This window comes from Cynoglossus semilaevis, chromosome 5, assembly GCF_000523025.1.
Source record: "Cynoglossus semilaevis isolate Cse_v1.0 chromosome 5, Cse_v1.0, whole genome shotgun sequence".
Classification (NCBI taxonomy): Eukaryota; Metazoa; Chordata; class Actinopteri; order Pleuronectiformes; family Cynoglossidae; genus Cynoglossus; species Cynoglossus semilaevis.
In genome coordinates this window covers 6941963-6962642 of record NC_024311.1, presented here as the reverse complement: position 1 = coordinate 6962642, position 20680 = coordinate 6941963, and the positions used below count along the sequence as shown (strand labels likewise).

The window sequence follows — 20680 nt, the reverse complement described above, 5'->3', positions numbered from 1 at the left end:
TTATTGGTCAACACTGCCACCCAGTGGCCTCTTTAGTATTTATTAATGTATTTAACCATATATGTTTGTACAAATATATAATATATGCATATATACATATATTTGTGTGTATTATGTACACTATAGATGTATGTATACATGTTATATATAAACTGTGTGTAAATATATGTATATATATAAATCTAATTTAAATATTAAATACAATATAACAAAAAACGTATTAAACACTTTATATGTGTGTGGTTTATGTGATAGAGAACACACAAAAAGTCTAACTGTCAGCATATTAATTCTCATAATTATTGAAACCTGAAATTATGAGGGAAACAAAGCAGATTTTTTTTTTACCATTACCAAAACAAAACTATCTCCCAGTAATGATCTGAAACCTTTGTGTTTGTGATGCCTGTTAAGACTCCAATCACTATAAATTACTTAGAATATACTTTTTTCCTTTTTGTTGCAGCTCAAGGTTCCTTTCAAGTTTTGTAGAGTTAATGATGAACAACTGATAAAAGCTTTTTGTGACTTCAGATAACCTCGGCCGTGGGGATTTCTGATTGTTTTTTTTCACTCTTCATGGCTCATTTCAACACTTGTAGCCGTAAAACCTTATCAGTTAGGCAGTTAGGTAAATGGCTACCATTGATTCAGTCACACTGACTGTCATAAATTTATTGAGTCGTGGCATTCAGTCCCAGCCTTGTAGAAAAACTGTCCTTTTTTCTGAGAAGCCAAGAAATGATCTGTAGCCATGACACAGCGGCGTTGTGTGAACTGACATTTCAGTTTCTTGCTGTGATCGAACATTTCTGACACAGATTGTTGCTTTCCTTTGACGTCTCCGCTGACTTGTTTGGTCCCAGAATGTCCCCGTCAACTGTGAAGTCAGTCCCTGCACAGCGTCAGGGGATTGTTTCCTATAATCCCCAGTTCGTAGAGTATGGCCAGAGTGGCGAAGAGGATGTAGCAGATGAGGGAGACGATTCCCAGCTTCCAGTCCAGTCTCCACCCGTTGACATGAACAGCCACGAAGAGAAAGACGATGGAAAGCAGCAGAGTGGCAGAAATGAAGAGCAGCCCGGTGCTGTTGACCTCCACGGGGTTGTTGGTGTCCACGAAGGCGGTCTTGATGAACCAAGGCAGGCCCAGACACAGCATGTCGAACACGTTAGAGCCCACGATGTTGGACATGGCCATGTCGGCTTTCCCTGTGGAGACAAAGTTTATATTATAGAAAATATTTATTCAGCCTGTAATGAGCTGGTCTTTTAGCTGCCTGTTTTAATTATTTTATTGTTTATATTTTGACTTGTTTATTTTTTAATTATTTTATTGTTTATATTTTGTCTTGTTTATTTGGCTAACTCTTAGTCATTGTCATTAATTATGTTGCTTGGAATAAAGTAGTGTCTGCCTCTTATTTGTTTGTATATTTTATTTATTTTTGTTTATTTCTATGTATGTTTTGCTAACTTTTAGCTCAATCTGCTATTCCTTTTCCTTTTCCTCATTTTCTTGTCTTGCTTTGTTAGTTCCCTGACTCACCAGTTCAGCTGTTCTCAACTGTGGTGAAAATACCAATGGAACACCAAGTGCACGCTGGGTAATAAATCCTCAGATTTGTTCATATTAACTGTGACAAGTTAATTTCACAGCCACTGAACTGCTGTACTCTGAGCTAACGTGGTTGTCCTTTACCTTCTCTGGCCACCATCACACTGGCCACTGTGTCAGGTATACTGGTCCCAGCAGCCAGCAGCGTCAGGCCCATCACTGTGTCAGGGATGCCCAGTGTCTCGCCTGAGCAGAAGAAAAAAAAAACACTTCAAATTAGATTCTCCATGTTAATGATTTCATTTTCTTAACAACTTGAAAACAACCCAAAAAACAAGGACGGGGTCAGGATTCAAACCGGCAATCCTATAACCTCTGTATAAACTGTGTATTAAAACAACATATTAATAATAATTCAGTCCCTAATTTGTCTCACAATGGGGACATTTACAGTGCAACTCACAGGCCGCCACTGGAGGCATCATTAAATATGTGGTTGCAACTCATGTGGTTTTTCTGGGGCTCGAACCCAGGACCCTCTATGTGTAAGGCATGTTAGGCAGTCATGCTAACTGCTTCACTATGGAACAAATGTATTCTAAATATTGATCTGATTAATTTCACAAATAATTAATGTGATTATTTTGTACATTTTGACAGCCCAAATATAAATCTACCTGAAGGGGGCACTGTGGGGCTGATAAAATACAATGTATTTAAAGAAGCCAATCCTGTCTGTGTCCACCAGCCGGTGGGTCTCAGACCTGGTGGGCACCTGTTGGACTTCAGTCCTGTTCTTTCACGTGACCCGATGGTGGTACTACTACAGTAAACTAATCTCATTATACTTCAGTTGAACTGCTGCCATCACATGATGAAACTGTGCTGTGGGCCTGATCCTGGGTCAGTGACGGTGTCTGTGATGCTGTTCTCAGCCCTGTGCTCTACGTCCACCCACTGTTCACATGACTGTTCCCTCGGGGGGGCAACTGCTGTAATCCCGGGTCTGGGCGAGCACACGGAGCTACAACAACGCCCCCCCTCAACTTCCAGGGACAATGGCATCTCAGGAATTAGGCAGCAGACCGACATGTGATTCTACTCCGTTAATCAGACGACTTATTTCTCACAAGTTTCAAACACTTGTGATCCAAAAAGGCCGAGCGGAGTCGGGCTGCTTCCTGTTTGACGCCAAAGAGAAAAGACACAAACGTAGAGGGTGAAGAATCGGTACCGACCTACAACAGTCACCATCCACACCAGCAGGTATGTGAAGCCTGAGATCCAGACTGCAGACATGATGAAGGTCACCATGAACCACTGTTTCCAGAACCTTCTCCTGCAGTCTGGGATGGTGAGGAACAGCAGAGTGATGATGGGGAGGGACAGAACCCACAGGATCCTCCGCAGATCGTTCTCTGGCACCGAGAACACACTTTTACCCTGTTCTGGGAGAGAAACAGAAAACGAACATCAGTGTCATGAAGAAATGTCTTCATCACTACCATCATCATCATCATCATCATCAACATCCTTTGTTGTCTTTGTAACCTCAGGTTCATCTCTAGTTTTCTGACATGAGTTCTAGACCAGGCTGCTACGATGAGTGAACATGCATAAACACACAGAAAGTACACACAAACCAGTACTGTACCTGGTCCACGGTGATACTGAGAACTTCACTTTACCTTCAGGAATCTCGTTGAGGCCGTGCAGGCTGAGGGACAGGTGCGAGTATCCAGAGTCGTCCTGGAAAATTCCACTGTCGGTTCTGGAGCGGCTGTGGATCCTCAGACTGCTGTCGTCGTTCCAGTCCACCAGGGGCTGGTTCTCGTTCTTCTGCCCTGATCTGTTGCCCAGGCAGGTGCAGCACGGACTCAGCTTCCTCAGCACAAACTCACTGATGCGAAGGTCAAAACACAGAACCATGATGTAGAGGCCGTAGACCAGCAGGAGCGAGGCAGCCTCGTACCTGGTACCAGGAGACACGTAGCATTATTCTCCCCAATACAAAGAAAAAGAAACGTTCTGCTAATCAAAAGGATGAAAGCAAAATAGCGCTACCCAAAAAACGGATAGCCAAAATAAAAATATTTAACAACAAAAAGAAATGTAAAACCTAAAGAGTAATTTCAAATCCACTCTGAAGCAGAGCAAAAAAAGTCCCCAAAATAGATCAAAGTTACTCCAGTTATAGTGAACTGTTAACCAAAAAATTGCAAAATTGCACTTGAAATAATGAAAAATAATCCCCCGAAAATGATAGTAGTAGATGGCTATAAGAACTCTGTGTATGTTTTTCTTCAATCCCTGTGAGTCATTCAGTGATGTGTTCAACTAAACAGGCCCAGTCAGAAATTTGGTAATATATTGAAACTAGAAGAATTTTATATTTCATTAAATATACTTTTGTAACATTTTTGTTTAGTGGTGCTCTGTGGGATTTCTGGAAGACAGTTGGGAAACACTGGTTTATGAGTATAAATCTATGGTTCTCCACTGTCACAGAGAACAATAAACAGCCTTTTATGGCCGCCTCATGCACGGTGGTGCAGGAAGCAGGAGCGCTGATAATGTAATGATTTCCTGATGTTGTGTCAGTGTGTAGAGTCACACACACTCACCAGTACACCTGGTTATCAGCTATGATCGCAATGACGGCAGAGACACTGAGGCCGTATGCCAGGCAGTCCCTGAACAGAGGCCAACAGGTCAGACGCCCCACCTGAGCCAGGAGGAAAAAAACAACAACAAACGTTTTACAGCGTGAACAACACTGAGTCACTGTCACCGTGACTGGAGTGTACACAGTGTACAGTCCACATTTCTATGACTCTCCGTACCATTGAGGCCAGGAGTCCACAGGCTGCACAGATACCCAGTAAGTTGTAAACGGCCGAGCCGACGATGGTGCTGACGCCGATGTCTCCCTTTGTTACAAACACACCTAAAAAAAAGACAACGCTGATGTTTTACATCGGAATTTCATCTTCTTAGGCAGAAATACTGCTTCATGATAACTTTGATAATTTACTGCTCAAATTCATTTTCAATTTATTGAAGCAATGAATGAAGACCAAAGAAGTCACTAAGGTCCACTAGGGGGAGCTCCAGTCAAACCAAGCAATGTTCAGACAGGGACAAGATTTCTTTGTTGCTTTCTCTTATGAGCCGTGGCCCACTACTGTGCCGTGAGAGATCATTAGATGAATATAAATATTTTTTCTTTAATGCAATTAAATCTTCTTCCGCTAGGTGGCAGCAGATGGTTATTAAAACTAAAATAGATAAAAAAGATAATCAGAGCTGTTGAAGAAAATCTTTGTCTTTCTTCAATTCCTGTCAGTATACAGCCAACATTTTAGTCAATCATGAGGTCATTTAAACTGGAAGATTATTATATTTCATTACATAGACATTTTGTGAAATTTCTGTTTGGTGGTGTGCCGTACAGTTTTTGCTGATGATATATACAGTATGTGCTGTGGCTAAAATCAGGTTTGGAAACACTGGTCGATGTATGTAAAAAAACAGGCAGTTAGGCTCTTAATGACTTCCAGGTCACACTTATTTCTATGAAAATACAATCTTACCCAGAAAGGCAGTGACCAGTTCTGGAGCAGAACTCCCAGCTGCCATAAAAGTGGCCCCGGCTACATCCTGAGAAAGTCCTAGACCTGAAGAGGAACCAGGAAACATCACTGTAATTCCAATGTCTGCATCCAGTGATGCAAATGCAGATGTTGGAACGCCAGAAAAAAAAAATCCAAACCCATAGTCTATCTCATGTGTTTATCAATGTGTGATCAGTGAAAGCTAAAAAAATAGGTGTAAAAATACACCTCAAAATTAACCTAAAGACTTGTTAAAAGACAACATAAATAGCCTGAGCTAATAAAACAACAATAAAACATTAGACCTGAAACAAGATAAAACCAAAATGCAAGAGAGAAATACAAATAACCTGTGATTGATAATGTTCCTCTAATATTAATGTTTTATTGTATTTCATTATTTAATTCCATTCTGTCCTAGTCTTTCCTGTTTGCGGCGGTCACGTCACGTCACGTCACTTACGTTCACTGATGACTTCCAGAGATGGCAGGAAATAGTCGTCACAGACTATGGCGACCGCCAGGAGCATGTAGAAGATGAGCAGGAAGTAGATGACCAGACCGCCGTCCTTTCTCTCCTGCACTGTGAAAAAGCCGTCTGGGAACTCAGAGGACTGCGGGGCGATGCATTCAGTGTCATTCTCTGAAAACAGCAGACGGCACACACATTATTCTCTAGAGCAGGGGCTTCAACCCGTGGCTTCTGAGCCACATTTGACTGTGTTGGCTGACTGTAAGGTTAATGTTATTGTTTAGTCGTTATTCTGGTCCTGGGACCAAATAAATGCAGATTATATGAACTAAAATAATGTGTTTTAATCCTTACCCAGCTCTAACTTTTTTAGTCTTTCCTGTTTTTTCCCTCCATTAACATATACTAATAAAATAAATAACACCAGGTGTCAATCTGAATCACTTCTTCTTCTTCTTCTTTTTTTTTGCTTTGGTAAAGCCCTCTGACCCATTAAAAACTAGTCTGTTGTTCACTTTTGGGTTGCGACCCACAACTTGGGAATGACTGAAAACCTTACACACTGCACGAACGCCATCATTCAAACAGTTTAAATGTATTCGGCGGTAAAATGATCAGTTCCAGACAGTTCCAGACTGTTCCCTGCTCCGCGGACTGACAGCTGTGGTCGACCGTGGCTGAAGGTTTGATTCCTAATGACATTTTCACGGTGCTTCACGCCAATCAGACGCGATGATTTTCAGAACAAACACGGCCACCCAGCCGCCCACAGCAGTCACAGGCCGTGACATTACCGTGACACGTCGGGCAGATTAGAAAGTGGACCAGTGATTAACACGGACCTCGGTCACAGATGTTGATGTGATTTTCTTACCCAGAGCCCGACGTTTCCTCCGCGTCTGCTGCGCTGCATCTGCTGTGAACGAGATCAGCTGCACCGTGCAGTAGAGAAAGAGAACGAACCCGAGGAAGTAAGGAATAAAATCTCGTCTTTTCTTCTTCTGTGGAGTGGCGACTTTATTCATTGTACTTCCAACTAATTTCAATTAAATTAAAGCAAATCAAATTAGCGCGTTATCTGTAGTTAGATGTGGTGAGGAGAAGTTGCAGACGGTCCCTGAAGTGAAGTAAAGTGAACTACAGTGTGAGTGGATGAGGGCAGTGAAAGCATCTTTAAAGGTCAGGAGCTGCAGCTGAGAGTGTGGAGAATCACGAGTTCCTAGTCACTCCACTGGACCTGAACACGCTGATCTGAATGACTGAGGCCCGGGGGGCGTCTGGGGGGCATCACCGACCCACCGTTCATCCACCGTCTCTGCAGCCATCCCATAATAATGAAGTCTTTGTGGATCTGTTCTCATACAGACAAACAGCCACCATTTAATTTATTTTACAATAATAAACATTCTATAATATTGTTATATAACAACATTATTATAATCCACTACAATATTGTAACATAAGACGTAGAATTTAAAATTTTATCTAAATGAAATATGAAAATATTTCCCATATTATTCATTATTTATATGTGTCAAAAGTCGTATTAAACATCACATTTAATTACATTTTAATATATATATATTGTTATTTATTGATAACATGTTAAAATACCATTAATATTATATATGTGTGTTAATGTAAAATTTTACATTAAAATTATTTTAATAAATTCATTTATATTATTTATGTGGATTTGTTATATTTCAGATGTATTTTTTTTTTCATTTAAACCAAAGTAGTTAGTTGTTAGATGTTAGTTACGAACCTGCGGAACGTTTGAATCTCTGCAGTTTGAACATTTGACTGGAGTCAAAGTGACGGTAAAGATATTTTTCATGGTTTTTAAAGAGGTGTGCGCGCGCACGGTTGTACTGAGGGGTCCGTGGGACTTGTTGGGACATGCTCTCGTGCTCTCTAACCCACAGTGGTCCACGGGACACATGATGGACACGATGGTCAGCCACAGACCCACGGACCTGACGGTGAGTGCTCATTGTCTTTAGTACTCATTAAACCACGTTTAGGCCTGACTCCATAAACATGTTAATGTTAGAGTCGTGGGATTCTGGTGATGTTTTAACCAGGGTTGACACCTGGTCCGTGAACCCAACACACCCGTCTGTGCCACACATCGACACCACATCTGACAGAAATGACCAAAATAAAACACAGGAAATACTACGGCGGTTTGTACGAACTTTAACAGTTACGCTGAGTTATCGGTTTATTTGTTTTTTTTAAGTGCGTTATTGCCACAAGAACAGACTAGATTTAAGATTTAATTTACTACACTTTATATAAGAATGTGTTCATCAATAATAAACCATTTACTGGTTTGACACAAAATAAAAACCACTCTGCGGTAGCCCCGCCCACAGGAGTCGGGTCAATCACGCTGTTTTTAGATGTCGTTACTACGACTGTAGTCACTAAGATACAGCTGAACAGGCAAAAGAAAAAATGTTAGAAAGCGGAAGTGGCATGTGACGTCAGACGCCGAAAAAGTCAACCGCGGGCTTTAAAAGCCGCAGGTGAACGGCTCAGCTAGAAATGTTAGCTAATGTTGGCGTTTTGACTCAGTGGATTCGTGTCAGCAGACTAGCTTAGCCTTCACATAAAGTGGAAGGAAACGTTTCATTTATTCTTTTTTTGTTTTGCTGAAGCTCATTAAAAACGTGAGCTTCGTGGTGAGCGTGTGTTTGGAGAAGCTGTTCACTCCTGGAGTCAAACTGTAGTGTTTGAAGTCCAGCGTCAGTGACGTCTACACTGGATTAAACTTGTTGTCAACGATGTTTGAATGAACAGAAACGCTGGGACTTCGGCTCACGGAGACCAGGTGGACGTCGTCCAGAGTCAGAGTCCAGTCCTGGAACTGAAGGACCAGGTGAGACAGATCTGTGGAGTCAAACTCGGGTCTTCATTTAATAACAAAGTCATTGTTGGACAAATGTACTGCAGTACTGACAGGATACTCTCTGGTTTATTTTCCAGATAGTTTGTCCTGAAGAGCTTCAACACGGTAGGGGGCGTCGTTTTTCTTCTATTTTGTGCGGTCGCTGCACCGCTGCTGTGTTCGGCTAGGCCGCTGTTGCCTTGTTGTGAACGTGTGTATGAGTGTTTGTTTGCGTGTGTGTGTGTGAACCATAGCAGTACCAGTAAATGGCCACCAGTCTCTGCTCTGGTTGGTTTACTTTCTGTTGTTTCCTGTCATGTTGTTTTCCTGTCAGCGAGGTCCTCCAGTAGGGGGCGACTCTCTGCTCAGGGTTGTTGTGACTCTGGTCCCATTTTCATGGTGTGGCTGTGGAACTGCTGAGCATGTGGTTAAACTGTTGGCTCTGGGTCTGAGCTGTGACCGTGGTGGTCCAGTGTCTGCAGAGTGACGTGGACCTGAAGTGGTCATTGTTTTATCGTCTTAATCTGCATGTTTCACTGGTGCCCAGACTGTGGGCTGTCGTCCTCGTGTGGGCTGAATGCCGAAGTGTATTTGTTCCAATAGGTTACAAGTTGATTTAAAACTTTAAAAAAAAAACTATATTAATTTGAACATGTTTGCTCTGTCTCTCCCTGCTGCTTTCTTTATAACTTAAATAAAGGAATTTTAAAAAAGACAAAACGTCAACCTGTGTTTCTCATGGGACTAAACACCCAGACACAGGTTTGAAACTTTCCATCGGACATGTGTTGCAGATAAGACTATGAGTGCAAATATGCCATCACACTTCCCTGGTGGTCTAGTGGTTAGGATTCGGCGCTCTCACCGCCGCGGCCCGGGTTCGATTCCCGGTCAGGGAACATCGTTTTTCTCTCTCAAAAGTTAAAAATCGTTCTATCATTTATAGGTTTTCTGGCTCAAATGATTAGTGTGTGGCGCAAAAAAGAAATATTTGTTGGCACGTAAAATCTGCTACCGTAACTCCAGTTATGAACTCCTGTTTCACAAATGAAACATATCTGTCTAAGCTTTGTAAATGCCGCCCTCGTGTGGTCATTGTAGTGGACGCAAGGGTAGACATCCTAGTATGCTGTACAATAACAGAATAGAATAGGCTTTATTGTCATTGTAACACAGCGGTACAACTAAATTGAGGAAAACGATGTTCCCTGACCGGGAATCGAACCCGGGCCGCGGCGGTGAGAGCGCCGAATCCTAACCACTAGACTACCAGGGAAGATAACGCACGGTTGGCTGTAAAGCAATACCTGCTGTAAAATGACAGTGCGTTTATTATTAATACTTGTGACAATAATGATCCTAGCCAACAGTAGTGACGATGATGATAGTAATAAGTTATAATAATAATAATGACTATTATTATTGTGTATAGAACTTTTAAGATAAGTGGTTGAAGTGTCGTTAAGCTAATTATTCATTGTTGTCTTTTTACCTAAATCAAAGTGGGGTTTGTTTTTTTATTTTTTACTAAAGTGTTACTTCATCAGAATAACTGTATTAACAGAAAGACTTGAATGTTACATTTATTACTGTTAGCCTGTGATGTGGGGTCAAATGAAAACAGAACTATAATATACAGTAAACAACAATGGTACTACAGTACAGCAGCACTACTGTACTGCACAGTACAAGAGTCAGTCATCTGACTTATGATACAATATTGAGCAATAAAGAAATGAGGCCCAGTTTCCATGTGTACTGGAAACATTCAGTTTATGGTGATGACTCAGCTAGTTGGAACTTTTAGCAGTTTTATTGGCAAACTAAACCAAATCAGACAGATTTGATTCTTTCCTTCTCACATCTTTTTCTTCCGTTCATTGAAATGTGTTGAAATATATTGACCGTCTTGTCTGTACATATTTACTATTTGAAGTTATTGTTCTGTTTTAGTGACCACGTCATGCTAGTCATGTCTGTTAATGTGACATTAGTAATCTGTCACTGGTCCTGCGGTGTGTCGACAGGAACCAGCTAGCCTGTTTGAGGCACATAGGCATGTTGTGAAGCAAGACGCCCACTGGGGGGCAGACCTTTATCTTTCCTTTGCTGCCTTCAGACTCACAACCAACATTTCTTCCAGTTCCAGTTCCATGTGAGCCAGTGTCAAAGATATGCTAATAGTTGCAATTCTTCTCTCTGTTCTTGGCTAAGCTTCACTGTCCAACACTGCCCCCATGATTTCTTGTGGTACTGCTTTGTTTCCTGTGTTGTTGTTAAGTATCTGCATGTTTTCTGAAAACACACTGAACTGTGTACAAAACGAATGAATAGGACGGACAAAAGACTGCGAGTGTGGGATTAGCAAAAAAACAAATGATGTTACCAAACATTTGTCGTATTATTTTGTGCACGATAAGTGTTGAAAGGCAGAGTCTGTGACCTGAATTATTTGTTTTTTTGTTTTTGAGAGTCTGTGACCTGAATTATTTAAGTTGTTTTTTTTTGTGTGTGTGAATGAATTCATTAATTTTACATTTGTTGCTATTTGGACACGCCGTACCTGTCGGATTTAACATCAGATCGACGTCGGTCGTTTGGGTTCTGACTCTTAAAGAGTCAGAGACACTAATCAATGATGAGGTGAGGTGTTGATCGGTGGAGGGACAGGTTAGTTATTAACTGTTTATTGAAAGGTTAGAGATAAGACTTGGGTTAGGCTGTACAGTACATTGACACACACACACCTTGAAATAGCTCAGGGTGTGTGTGTGTGTGTGTGCGAGTGTGAGTGTGTGAGAGAGAAGCTGAGTAAAATAGGTCCTGTCCTGGTAAAGACACTTTTTCCATCTCATTTGTCTCACCAAGATTTTCCGCCACGCCCCCTTGTGTTAGTGTCGGTGCTTTCACTTGGATACATGTAAATGGATACAGTGGAAATGTGACTCTGTGTGATCAGGTGAAAATAAACCTTAGTAAATCAAAGATAAATGCACACATTTCTGACATGTGTCTGTGAATGTGTCGTCAGTAGGTGAGTTGGGTGTGAACTTAACACATACACACACACACACACACCAGGGGAAGGAGTCTGACTCGTCACGTAGGTCTCACACAAAAGGGGAAGGAAACCAGTTGATCTAGACCAACCAGCAGAGCAGCTGTAGTCATCGTTACACACGGAAATCTCCGTCAGTTTCAACGGCTGAGCTCAGGGGCTGCTGACCTCTGCCCTGTGCCGTTTCCTTATCGCCTCTGGTTTTCTCTCTCTCTCTCTCTGAAAACAGCACAGGTTTGATTGTTTGTACACTGCTTCAAATTGTTGAACACCAGCAACCTGCTGTCTGTGGGGAGTGCTCTCTGTTCAAGGTTCAGGAAGATAACAAGAGGTGAGTGGCTGACGCGCAGCTCGTGTTATGTTACCAGAGGCTGAGATCAGATTACAGCGGACGACAGGTTGGCTGTAACCGTAGCTGGATTCAGATCGCAGAGACACAAACAAACCAGGAACTAGGACTAACACAGAGACTGAAGACGAGGCTACACCAGCTAACACCAGCTAACACCAGCTAACACAGGACTCGCTGTTGTTTTTGGGAAGAGTGTTGCCATGGGTGAGACGACACAACACTTTGTGCTTCTTCTGCTGTGTCTGTCAGGACTCGTCCACTCGTCCGCTGCCTTCGTCTTTTGGACGGCCGTGGTGGACATTAGTTATTACAACAACATCACCAACGACACTGAGGAGAACTTCTGTGAGTGTGGGGTGTACGGTCAAAACGCCAGGGTGGAGACAACCTCAGGCATCGTCGTTCTGCCCAGGGACGACCCCAAGGGCTGCCACCCCGATACTGTGTACAACTGGACCTCGTCGCCGTGGATAGCTTTGGTCAAAAGAGGCAGCTGTAACTTCAGCGAAAAGATAATTGCTGCCGTAGAACAAGGGGCGAGCGGTGTGGTGGTGTATAATGCGGACGGCACTGGGAACAGCACCAGTCACATGTCCCACCCAGAAGCAGCAGGCGTCGTGGCCATCATGATTGGTAACATCCAGGGCATGGAGATTGTAAAGTTGGTGAACAACGGAACAGACGTGTACATGACAATCGATGTAGGCAGCCCGCATGGGCCCTGGATTACCAGCTACTGGCTCTACTTCCTCTCCCTTGCGTTCTTCATCGTGACCACGGCCTCTATAGCCTACTTTGTCTTCATCTCCGCAAACCGCCTCTATAACCTCAGGATGCACAAACGCTCCGAGAGGAAGCTGAGGTCAGAGGCCAAGAAGGCAATAGGCCGCCTTCAGGTACGCAACCTGAAGAGAGACGATGAGATCACCAACTCCGAGGCCCACATGTGTGCCGTCTGTATCGAAGCCTACAAGGTAGGCGATGTGGTGACGGTGCTGACCTGTGACCACATCTTCCACAAGGCCTGCATCGAGCCCTGGCTGCTGGAGAGGAGAACCTGCCCCATGTGTAAGTGCGACATCCTGAAAGCACTGGGAGTTGAAGAGGAGTCCAAAGACAGCATTACCACCACTCTGCCACAAGATGCCACTGTGATCACAGTGGCCGGAGGAGACTCCCTGTTTGAGGTTCCGCTGACGGAGCCAGTTCGCTCTGACCCGGAGAGACAGCAGCACCGCTATGACAACAGAGCCTTCGAGGGAGACACAGAGGGCCGGGAGTGAACAACAACAGCAGCAGAGAAACAAACAGCGACAGACGGACGGGCTTCGAGGCGAAGACGTTTCCTTGAATAATGAAGCAGCAGATTAAAGACAGCGAGTTCCAGTCGTTCTTCGTGACAAGCACCGTCCACACAAAAAGCACACGCACTAAAAAAAGTCAAAAAAAGTAATTAAAAAAAAATCAACGGATTCTTACTGTAAAAGGCGCACACTGTGAGATTTAGATAAAAATGATCTTTATTCAATTTCTACTGACAGAAATGGAATTTTTTCATCTTATCACTGACACTTTAATAAGTGGGCACTGATCTCGACGTCCACCCTGGTCTATTGTATGAAGATGGACATGAAGATGGACATGAATGAAACATTTATTACACTTAACTTCTGATCAGTATCTGAAGGCTATAAATGTTTCCTACTTTCTTGGACAGAAATGATAACTATAATGTCAATTTGTATGAGTGCAATTTCATATATATATATAGGGCCATTAGCATATATGCTAAAAATATTGGACCGGTCTGGGTGTGTAGGACAAAAATACTGCTGTGGTTTCTAATGTTGTTTCTAAATAATCATACACAAAACATTTAATTAGTCAACTGACATTTAGCCATTGCAAAGAAGCGGTTCTGAGAGAAAGTGAAGCAGCAGCGGCTAGCAGGGAGGCTAACAACAAGAGGCCTCCCTGCTAGTTGATTTGATACCAGTTCACAGTACAATGTTTTTTTTTTTGTTGGTATTTTTTCATAATATAGATATATTTGGCCTTCACTTCTTTTTCAACATGTTATCTCAATGCAGCCACATTTTATGATGTAACAATTAGAGATAAGAGATAAGCAGATGAACAACAGGAAGATTAGAAGATTAGAAAGCAGTACATTGTCAGGTGTTGCATTAATCAGCCACGAGGAACAGAGAATTATCAGTTATTATGGCTATTGGTTAAAAATGTAGTTTGCGTTTTGTGACTTTTTCCATATATTGCGAAAACCTACACAGTTTATATTTAATGGTCTACTGGATCTTTTGATTTTTGTTGCCAGTGTAGCTGGAAATATGTCTTAATTATTAGTAAAGGTACTGTTTGGAGAGTAACAAAAGGTACAGAAGAGTCAAAGTGTGATCTGAAGCTCAAATGTCTGTTTTGCATTGCAAACATGATGCAGTGGGACGAAGGTCTCCACAGACTTTGCATTGATCAGCAGCGCAGCTACTGTCAGTTTACTTACATCCCTGAAGTCTGTGCTAATATCACTAGCTTCCAAACTGGCAACCAAATTAGTTTCTTCTATTTTGTTTTCTATTTTTCTACTTTGACCCCAGTGAGGTAGTTAAGGGTATTTTAAGATTATTTTCTTGACTTTATGAGTACAGTACACACCCATGACTGTAAATGTAGCACGCAGCAGGACGGGCTAACAACCTCTACTCAGAGGTTGTTTACCACCTTGATAACTAACGTTTGATAAACCAAACTGCCCAAAGGGAGGTGACAGGGCTGTAAATACCACACTGCGTTTGTAGTGTTCCTGGCTATGAAGTAGTCTTGTGAAAGGTGTCTGCACTCTCTCACCCTGCTGTCGATTGATTTGGAAAAATTCTCTTGTCATTTTTCTGTTTTAAAAGTTGACTTTGAAAACACACAGACTTCAGTTTCCTGTTCTGGTTCACTGTTGCTTGAACCTGCAGAGTAATTGTCTTCTTTTGTTTGCTGGTGGGTTGTTGATTGTGGTACTTATTAAATAACTACATAAATGTATATATATAAATATATATCTACATATTTGACTTAAAATATTTTTCTAAACTAAATCATTTTGTGACTGTTGTACAGATTCAATTCAATATTTTTCCTGTTGAAAAAAATACCACTTGCTGTAATAAATCAGAACACAATAAATCCCTCAAAATGAGGACAAATCGTAGGACGGTGTTTGTCTCCGGGTGTTCACTTCAGACCATGAGCTAAAAAACCCCACTGTGAACTCACCTCAGCTCATCTGCTCTTTGAAACTGACCTGTTCATGACAACACACAAAAGTACACGATGAGGGAGTGTGTGAGTGAGTGAGTTAGCGTTTGGCATAGCTCTCCATCCCCACCTAGTGGAAAGAAACAGCAACTCTCTCCGATATTCAGTTAATAATAATAATAATAATGTTAATTAAAAAATAATGTTTTTTTTCTCTCTCTGTACGTTAGTCAAAATGGTAAGTATTTATATTGTCAAATATTAAACACTTTTTTCAGAATACAGAAATTGACCTGGATATTGAGTTTAAACTCAATATTCTGAGTGAAGGGTTAAAATGAAAAAACATTAAGAAATAATATTGACTTTTCATCCTTATTCAAATTTCCACCACTCCCTAAAGTTACAATAGGACAATAATATCCTGTCTATAACTGTGTGATCACAGCAAATATTGTAGGTCAATATTTTTCTGACAGTATCTGACCAGAGAACGTTAACAAACAGGACAAGCTGTACATATAAAACTAGGTAATGTTTACATGGCTCTACACTTCCAAATAGTGGACGAAATAGGTAAACGCCCCGTCGTGATGTTAAGTTAATTTTAAAAAAAATGTATTAGGTGAAAATAAAGTTTAAAAGTAATTTATTTTTCTAAACGTTAAAAAATGACGTTGCATTGATTAAAAAAAATGGTTTCCAGAGAATTTCTGGAGTCAAATTTTAGGTCTTAGAAGTTAAAGTCAAAATGTTGGATAAGAAAGCAATTATTTTATATTTATTTATACTACTGTTGAATTAATTTGTTCTAAAACCACACCGGCTGAATTTCACTGCAGGTGGTTTCTTCTTCAAAACTCAGTTAATGTAAATGTTGTGTGACTGGAGGTCGGTGACAAACAGGACAAAGTATTTCTGTACAACATGCTAATGTTTGACAAAGCTCCACACTTCCACCTAGTGGAGGAAAATGCTTTCCACCAGGACATATGATTGATTCTAAATAAGGGGTTTATAAAAATATAAAATATTTTAATTTAAACTAGAAATTATTTTTGTAAACCATTGTCAGATATCATGTTGGACATAAAACATTAAAAACATTTTAAAATCATTCTAAATATTTCAATGTTACTAGTTTGTCAAAACTATAATAAATAACTCTCAATATTAAGAATTTTGTCCAGATATTAAGATCAATCCCATTTTTAATGTTTGAATTATTAAAATACACATTTTACTGAGATATCCATTAAAATCAAAGTCAGCATTTCACAATTATTCCTGTCTGTATTTTTCAGTTTATATTTATGTCTTTGTTTTCTGTAAGTACTTTTCGATGTATTATTGTCTTTATTTGCTGTCTGTATTTTCCAGTCTGTATATTTCCATCTGATGTTGATTCAGTAAAACCTCCTCCTCCTTCTGCGGTGCAGCTTCAGCAGAGCAGGAGAAAGAGTTTCTAATTAAATTACAGGAGTTCTCCTGTCTGGGCCGCTCCTCCTTCAGACTCTGAGTAATTATTTTAATGAAAGAAGGAAATTCGATTAGAAAAGTGCTCTGAGACACAAATGAATTAGCCAGACTGACTGGTAACATAAACCTTTCTCCCTCTCACTGCTTACCCAAACTATTAGATCACAATCCAAAGTGTACTATGTTAAATAAATATCGGAGCACTCTGGGCGTCTCCGTGCGTCTTCTCTGCTTCATTGGCTCAATGATGGAGATTAAATATTGATCTGCACTGCAGCACGGACTCTCCCGACCAGGAAATGTCTGTTTTAAATGCTCAGCAGCTTTGTACTTATTAAGCAGCAGACCTTCTTCTTCTGTGGTGGGGTCACGGCCCGGTGCTGTCACTACTTCCTTCCTCTCTGTCCTGTTCTGGCTCTGAGTAAACAGATAGAGCTGACAAAGAGACTCTCATCCTGGGTTCCTGCCATTTTACTGCCCTCTGCTGTCCTGTCCCGTCCTGTCCATCCCGTCCTTATCTGTTCTACCCCGTCCTGTCTTCTGACTGTTTTCTTGCTGACACATAACTAATGCCAGGCTGATGTGTGGACTGTGGTACAGTACCAGACGGTGTCCAAACATACAGCATTACTACAGTGATTTAATGTCAACACCAGAGGAAGACAAATCCACCTTTCACGTAGGGTAGGGGCTAAGATTAGGGGGAGGGTAAGGGGGTAAAAACCGGTGATGATGGTCAATAACATTTCTTAGGAACATGATAGCCCGATTTGTAATCGTTTTACTTTGAATTCCAATTCCAAAATTTTATTTATTTATTTAGATTTTTTTTATTCAACTTTTTTAAAAACATTTTTTAATTTTAAACTTTCTATTTTTTATACAGCTAATTTATTCAAACTTTATGTAACTAATGTTAACTAATGTTAACTTTGTAACAGGACTGTTGTAGCCAACGGTAGCTCTGGTGTCTGGACCAGGACTGTTGTAGCTAATGTTGGCTCTGGTGTCTGTACCAGGGCTGTTGTAGCTAACGTTAGCTCGGGTGTCTGTACCAGGGTATTGTCACACTCATGGTTTGTATAAAATATATATACATATAAAACATATATAATATGCAGCTTTAATTTTGATAAATTCTGTATGTCATGTGTATAAAAGTGTAACAATGATTCCACATTTATCCTCGGTCCCAACATTCAGAGTGTAGTCTCAGCAGCTCGGCTGCACCTGTCTGGGACTTGTTGTTGTCCAACCCATTAGCCAGGTGGAGCTACAGTCTGTTTTGTCCATTAGTCCCAGTATTTGCTTATAATTCAAATTAAAAACCAAAACCTCAGCAGTCCCTGGTCATGGTGTCTGAGTGAGGAGGATCAGAAAGTGAAAAAATATCCTCTTTACTTCCTCCTGACTCTGTGACGGCCGGCGGCGAGGCTTCAGCCCAAATTCCCTTTTAGCAAAAAACTGTCGTTCAGCAGCGTTTGACGTAAATCAATAATCCAGCTGCTTTCCATCAGCTCCTGACATTTTTCTCCGGCTTTTAATTCACGTAAACCTGGCTGGAGGCTTCCTGTTCACGCAGCTCAATGCACTGTGAAAGCGTCGCGTGTGATGGCGTGATGGCGTTGGTGGTGTTTGTTGGCTTCCTGCGTTCGTTCCCAGCAGCAGTCCATCCATCACGTCTGATTAGCTCCTTCTGCGACCTGTTCCCTGCAGCTGCTAATTAATGACCCATTTGCTTAATTGCAGCCTGCTACTGTATAAGACAGAGAGGAAACGTCGTGGCGAGGGTTTCATGTTGTTCGAAAGGTTTCTGATACAGGAAGGAAGTGGGAAAAAGGACGGGAACGGAAGTCTTTTGTCAGTAAATATGAAGCTACAGGTTTTAGGATGTCACGCCCGTCGGTCTCTTCCGGCTGATGCTGTGCGTGCGTGTCCACGTCCGTGCGATCAGGTGACCTCAGATGACCCTCACTCTCTGTAGTCTGTACAGAAACTTTATGTGATGTCACTTATATCCAGTAGTTTATACAATAGTCTTTAAAAACTATAGCATAAACAGAAATGTGTGAAAGGCCCAACGTTCACCCAAACTAAGATAAACAACATCAAACTATATGTCGATGATGTTTTCTTGATCAATTTGACCTTCCTGAAGGGAACTCCTGTGGGACCTATCTATCCATTCGTCTGTTTGTTCATTTTCAGCATCTGATTTGTACACACACACACACACACTCTCTACTGTTCGTGGGACAGTGAGGACAGACTTCTATGTCCCTTTCAGTTCACATGAGCCTCATTTTCTCCCTTTTTTCTGTCTGGGAGGGACAAACACAGGTGGCCATCGACTCGTTCCAGTGTAAACGGTTCCTCATTAGAAAACACTGTCCTTATTTCTGACACCAGGTTTAAGTCTAATTCCCTGTTGGCATCCTAAAATTACCTGGGCCGCAAATCCTGGCTCAATCTAGACCACACAGGGAAGTCGGCACAAAGAGCTGCGGTTGCAGTTTGGAGAGAGTGAACACAAACAAACTTTGTCAAACACTCCTCCTCCTCCTCCTCCTCCTCCTCCTGCTCCTCCTGCTCCTCTCTTATCTCCTGCAGCCTCAGGACACCTTCTCTCTGTTTATACCCCGTCAGATGCGTTTACAAGTTGCCCCACCTGAAACCACGGATACATATCTTTTACCACACTCCCGTGCCCCGGCCCTCCTCCCGCCCCGGCCTCAGTTCAGCCGTACAGCGCCGTATCCCGTTGCTTGGACAAAAGAGTCTTGACTGAGATGTAACTTATGCCTGGACAGGGAGGAGGGTGAGGACAAAGCCCGTCTTTCTCCCCTTAACACAACAACAGCCTTTGTGTCGTCTCTTCTGCAGCGTCCACAGAGGAAGAGGAACCACAGGGTGAGAAACAAAGGCCGTGAAAGACGAATCTTCACGTTGCTGCATCTCTGCTGACGGTTGCAAGCAATTATTTAAAAAAGAGAAACTTATTTTCTATGTCAGAGCAAAGAAAACACTGATGTGTCAGCTGATTACCTCCGAACAGGAACAGGAAATCAGTCAGGATCTAATCGGAGGATCTGGTTTGTTCTGTGCTGCTTATCAGGTGGTTCTGATCCGTCGCTGCAACGTTCCTCCGCACGAAATATAAAAGTTAAGAAAAATCAGTCTGATTAAAAAACGAAAAATAGAGTTTGGCTTAAAAAAGGTACATTCTGAAATATATTAGATCAATTAAATTAGGCTGCAACGATAAGGTAAAACCCAGGCATTACGTTATCGGGTTTTCATTATCGGAGGAAAAACCGATAACGATTCTTACAGATCACCCGTATTATCGGACATACCTAGGTCAAATTGTTACAATATTAAAGCTGTTGTTCTAGGTCTTTTAATAATAATAAAGTATTAGTATTTAAAGTTAAAGGAGAAACAGTTAGCCAGAGGCTAATTCCCAGTGAAATACAATGATCAAAGGGCTAACGTTAGCCTGGATGCTAGCTTTAGTTTAACTTGAAATATTTTACAGTCAGCCCCAGTAGTTTGTTACTTTTTCTTTTAGCTGTAAGGCAAATAAATGACCCACATAACCACTGTGTAGGATTGAGGGGGAGAATTCATGTTTCTAAATATTTCTTGTTTAAAATGTTTTCATTTGTTATTAAACTAATTAACTGAAAATGTTGTTGCTGAAAGAATATAGTACAATTGTTCATAAAAATAATGTTTATATTTTCAGTACAAATTTCTTTCAGATTAATATAAAAAATGTAAATTATATTAATTAATACGTTTGATCACATTGGTCCAAAATTAGTTTATTTTGAAAATATTCTTCATGGAGAAAATATAATAAAACAAATAAAACTGGACCACGTCCTAACAGTGGACCACATATGCAAATGTCACGGAGTCACGTGTGGGTCTCTGAACACGTGCCCATATGTGGACAGTTGGTAACCATATGTGACATCATTTC

At 41.3% G+C, this 20680-nt stretch overlaps 2 protein-coding genes, 1 long non-coding RNA gene and 2 other non-coding genes across 5 annotated transcripts; 3 read left to right on the top strand and 2 right to left on the bottom strand.

The window, feature by feature from the left end:
* Positions 1 to 84: 84 nt before the first annotated feature.
* On the bottom strand, positions 85 to 6982 carry slc24a5 (solute carrier family 24 member 5). The gene is made up of 9 exons (XM_017032431.2): positions 6518 to 6982; positions 5635 to 5814; positions 5151 to 5234; positions 4401 to 4504; positions 4182 to 4282; positions 3246 to 3529; positions 2796 to 3005; positions 1702 to 1803; positions 85 to 1211 (listed from the first exon to the last, which is right to left on the bottom strand). Exons 1-9 carry the CDS (start codon positions 6666 to 6668, stop codon positions 889 to 891), a joined length of 1539 nt encoding a protein of 512 aa, XP_016887920.1. The 5' UTR covers positions 6669 to 6982; the 3' UTR covers positions 85 to 888.
* A 685-nt stretch (positions 6983 to 7667) lies between these two features.
* On the top strand, positions 7668 to 9439 carry LOC112487044 (uncharacterized). The gene is made up of 2 exons (XR_003049753.1): positions 7668 to 8530; positions 8638 to 9439. It is a non-coding gene; the product is annotated as an uncharacterized LOC112487044 (long non-coding RNA).
* trnae-cuc (transfer RNA glutamic acid (anticodon CUC)) lies at positions 9367 to 9438 on the top strand. Its single transcript has one exon. It is a non-coding gene; the product is annotated as a tRNA-Glu (tRNA).
* Positions 9440 to 9743: 304 nt separating the features above from the next.
* trnae-cuc (transfer RNA glutamic acid (anticodon CUC)) lies at positions 9744 to 9815 on the bottom strand. Its single transcript has one exon. It is a non-coding gene; the product is annotated as a tRNA-Glu (tRNA).
* Positions 9816 to 11653: 1838 nt separating this feature from the next.
* Positions 11654 to 15166, top strand: LOC103378832 (E3 ubiquitin-protein ligase RNF128-like). The gene has a single exon (XM_008310182.3). It carries the CDS (start codon positions 12150 to 12152, stop codon positions 13230 to 13232), a length of 1083 nt encoding a protein of 360 aa, XP_008308404.1. The 5' UTR covers positions 11654 to 12149; the 3' UTR covers positions 13233 to 15166.
* Positions 15167 to 20680: the final 5514 nt, after the last annotated feature.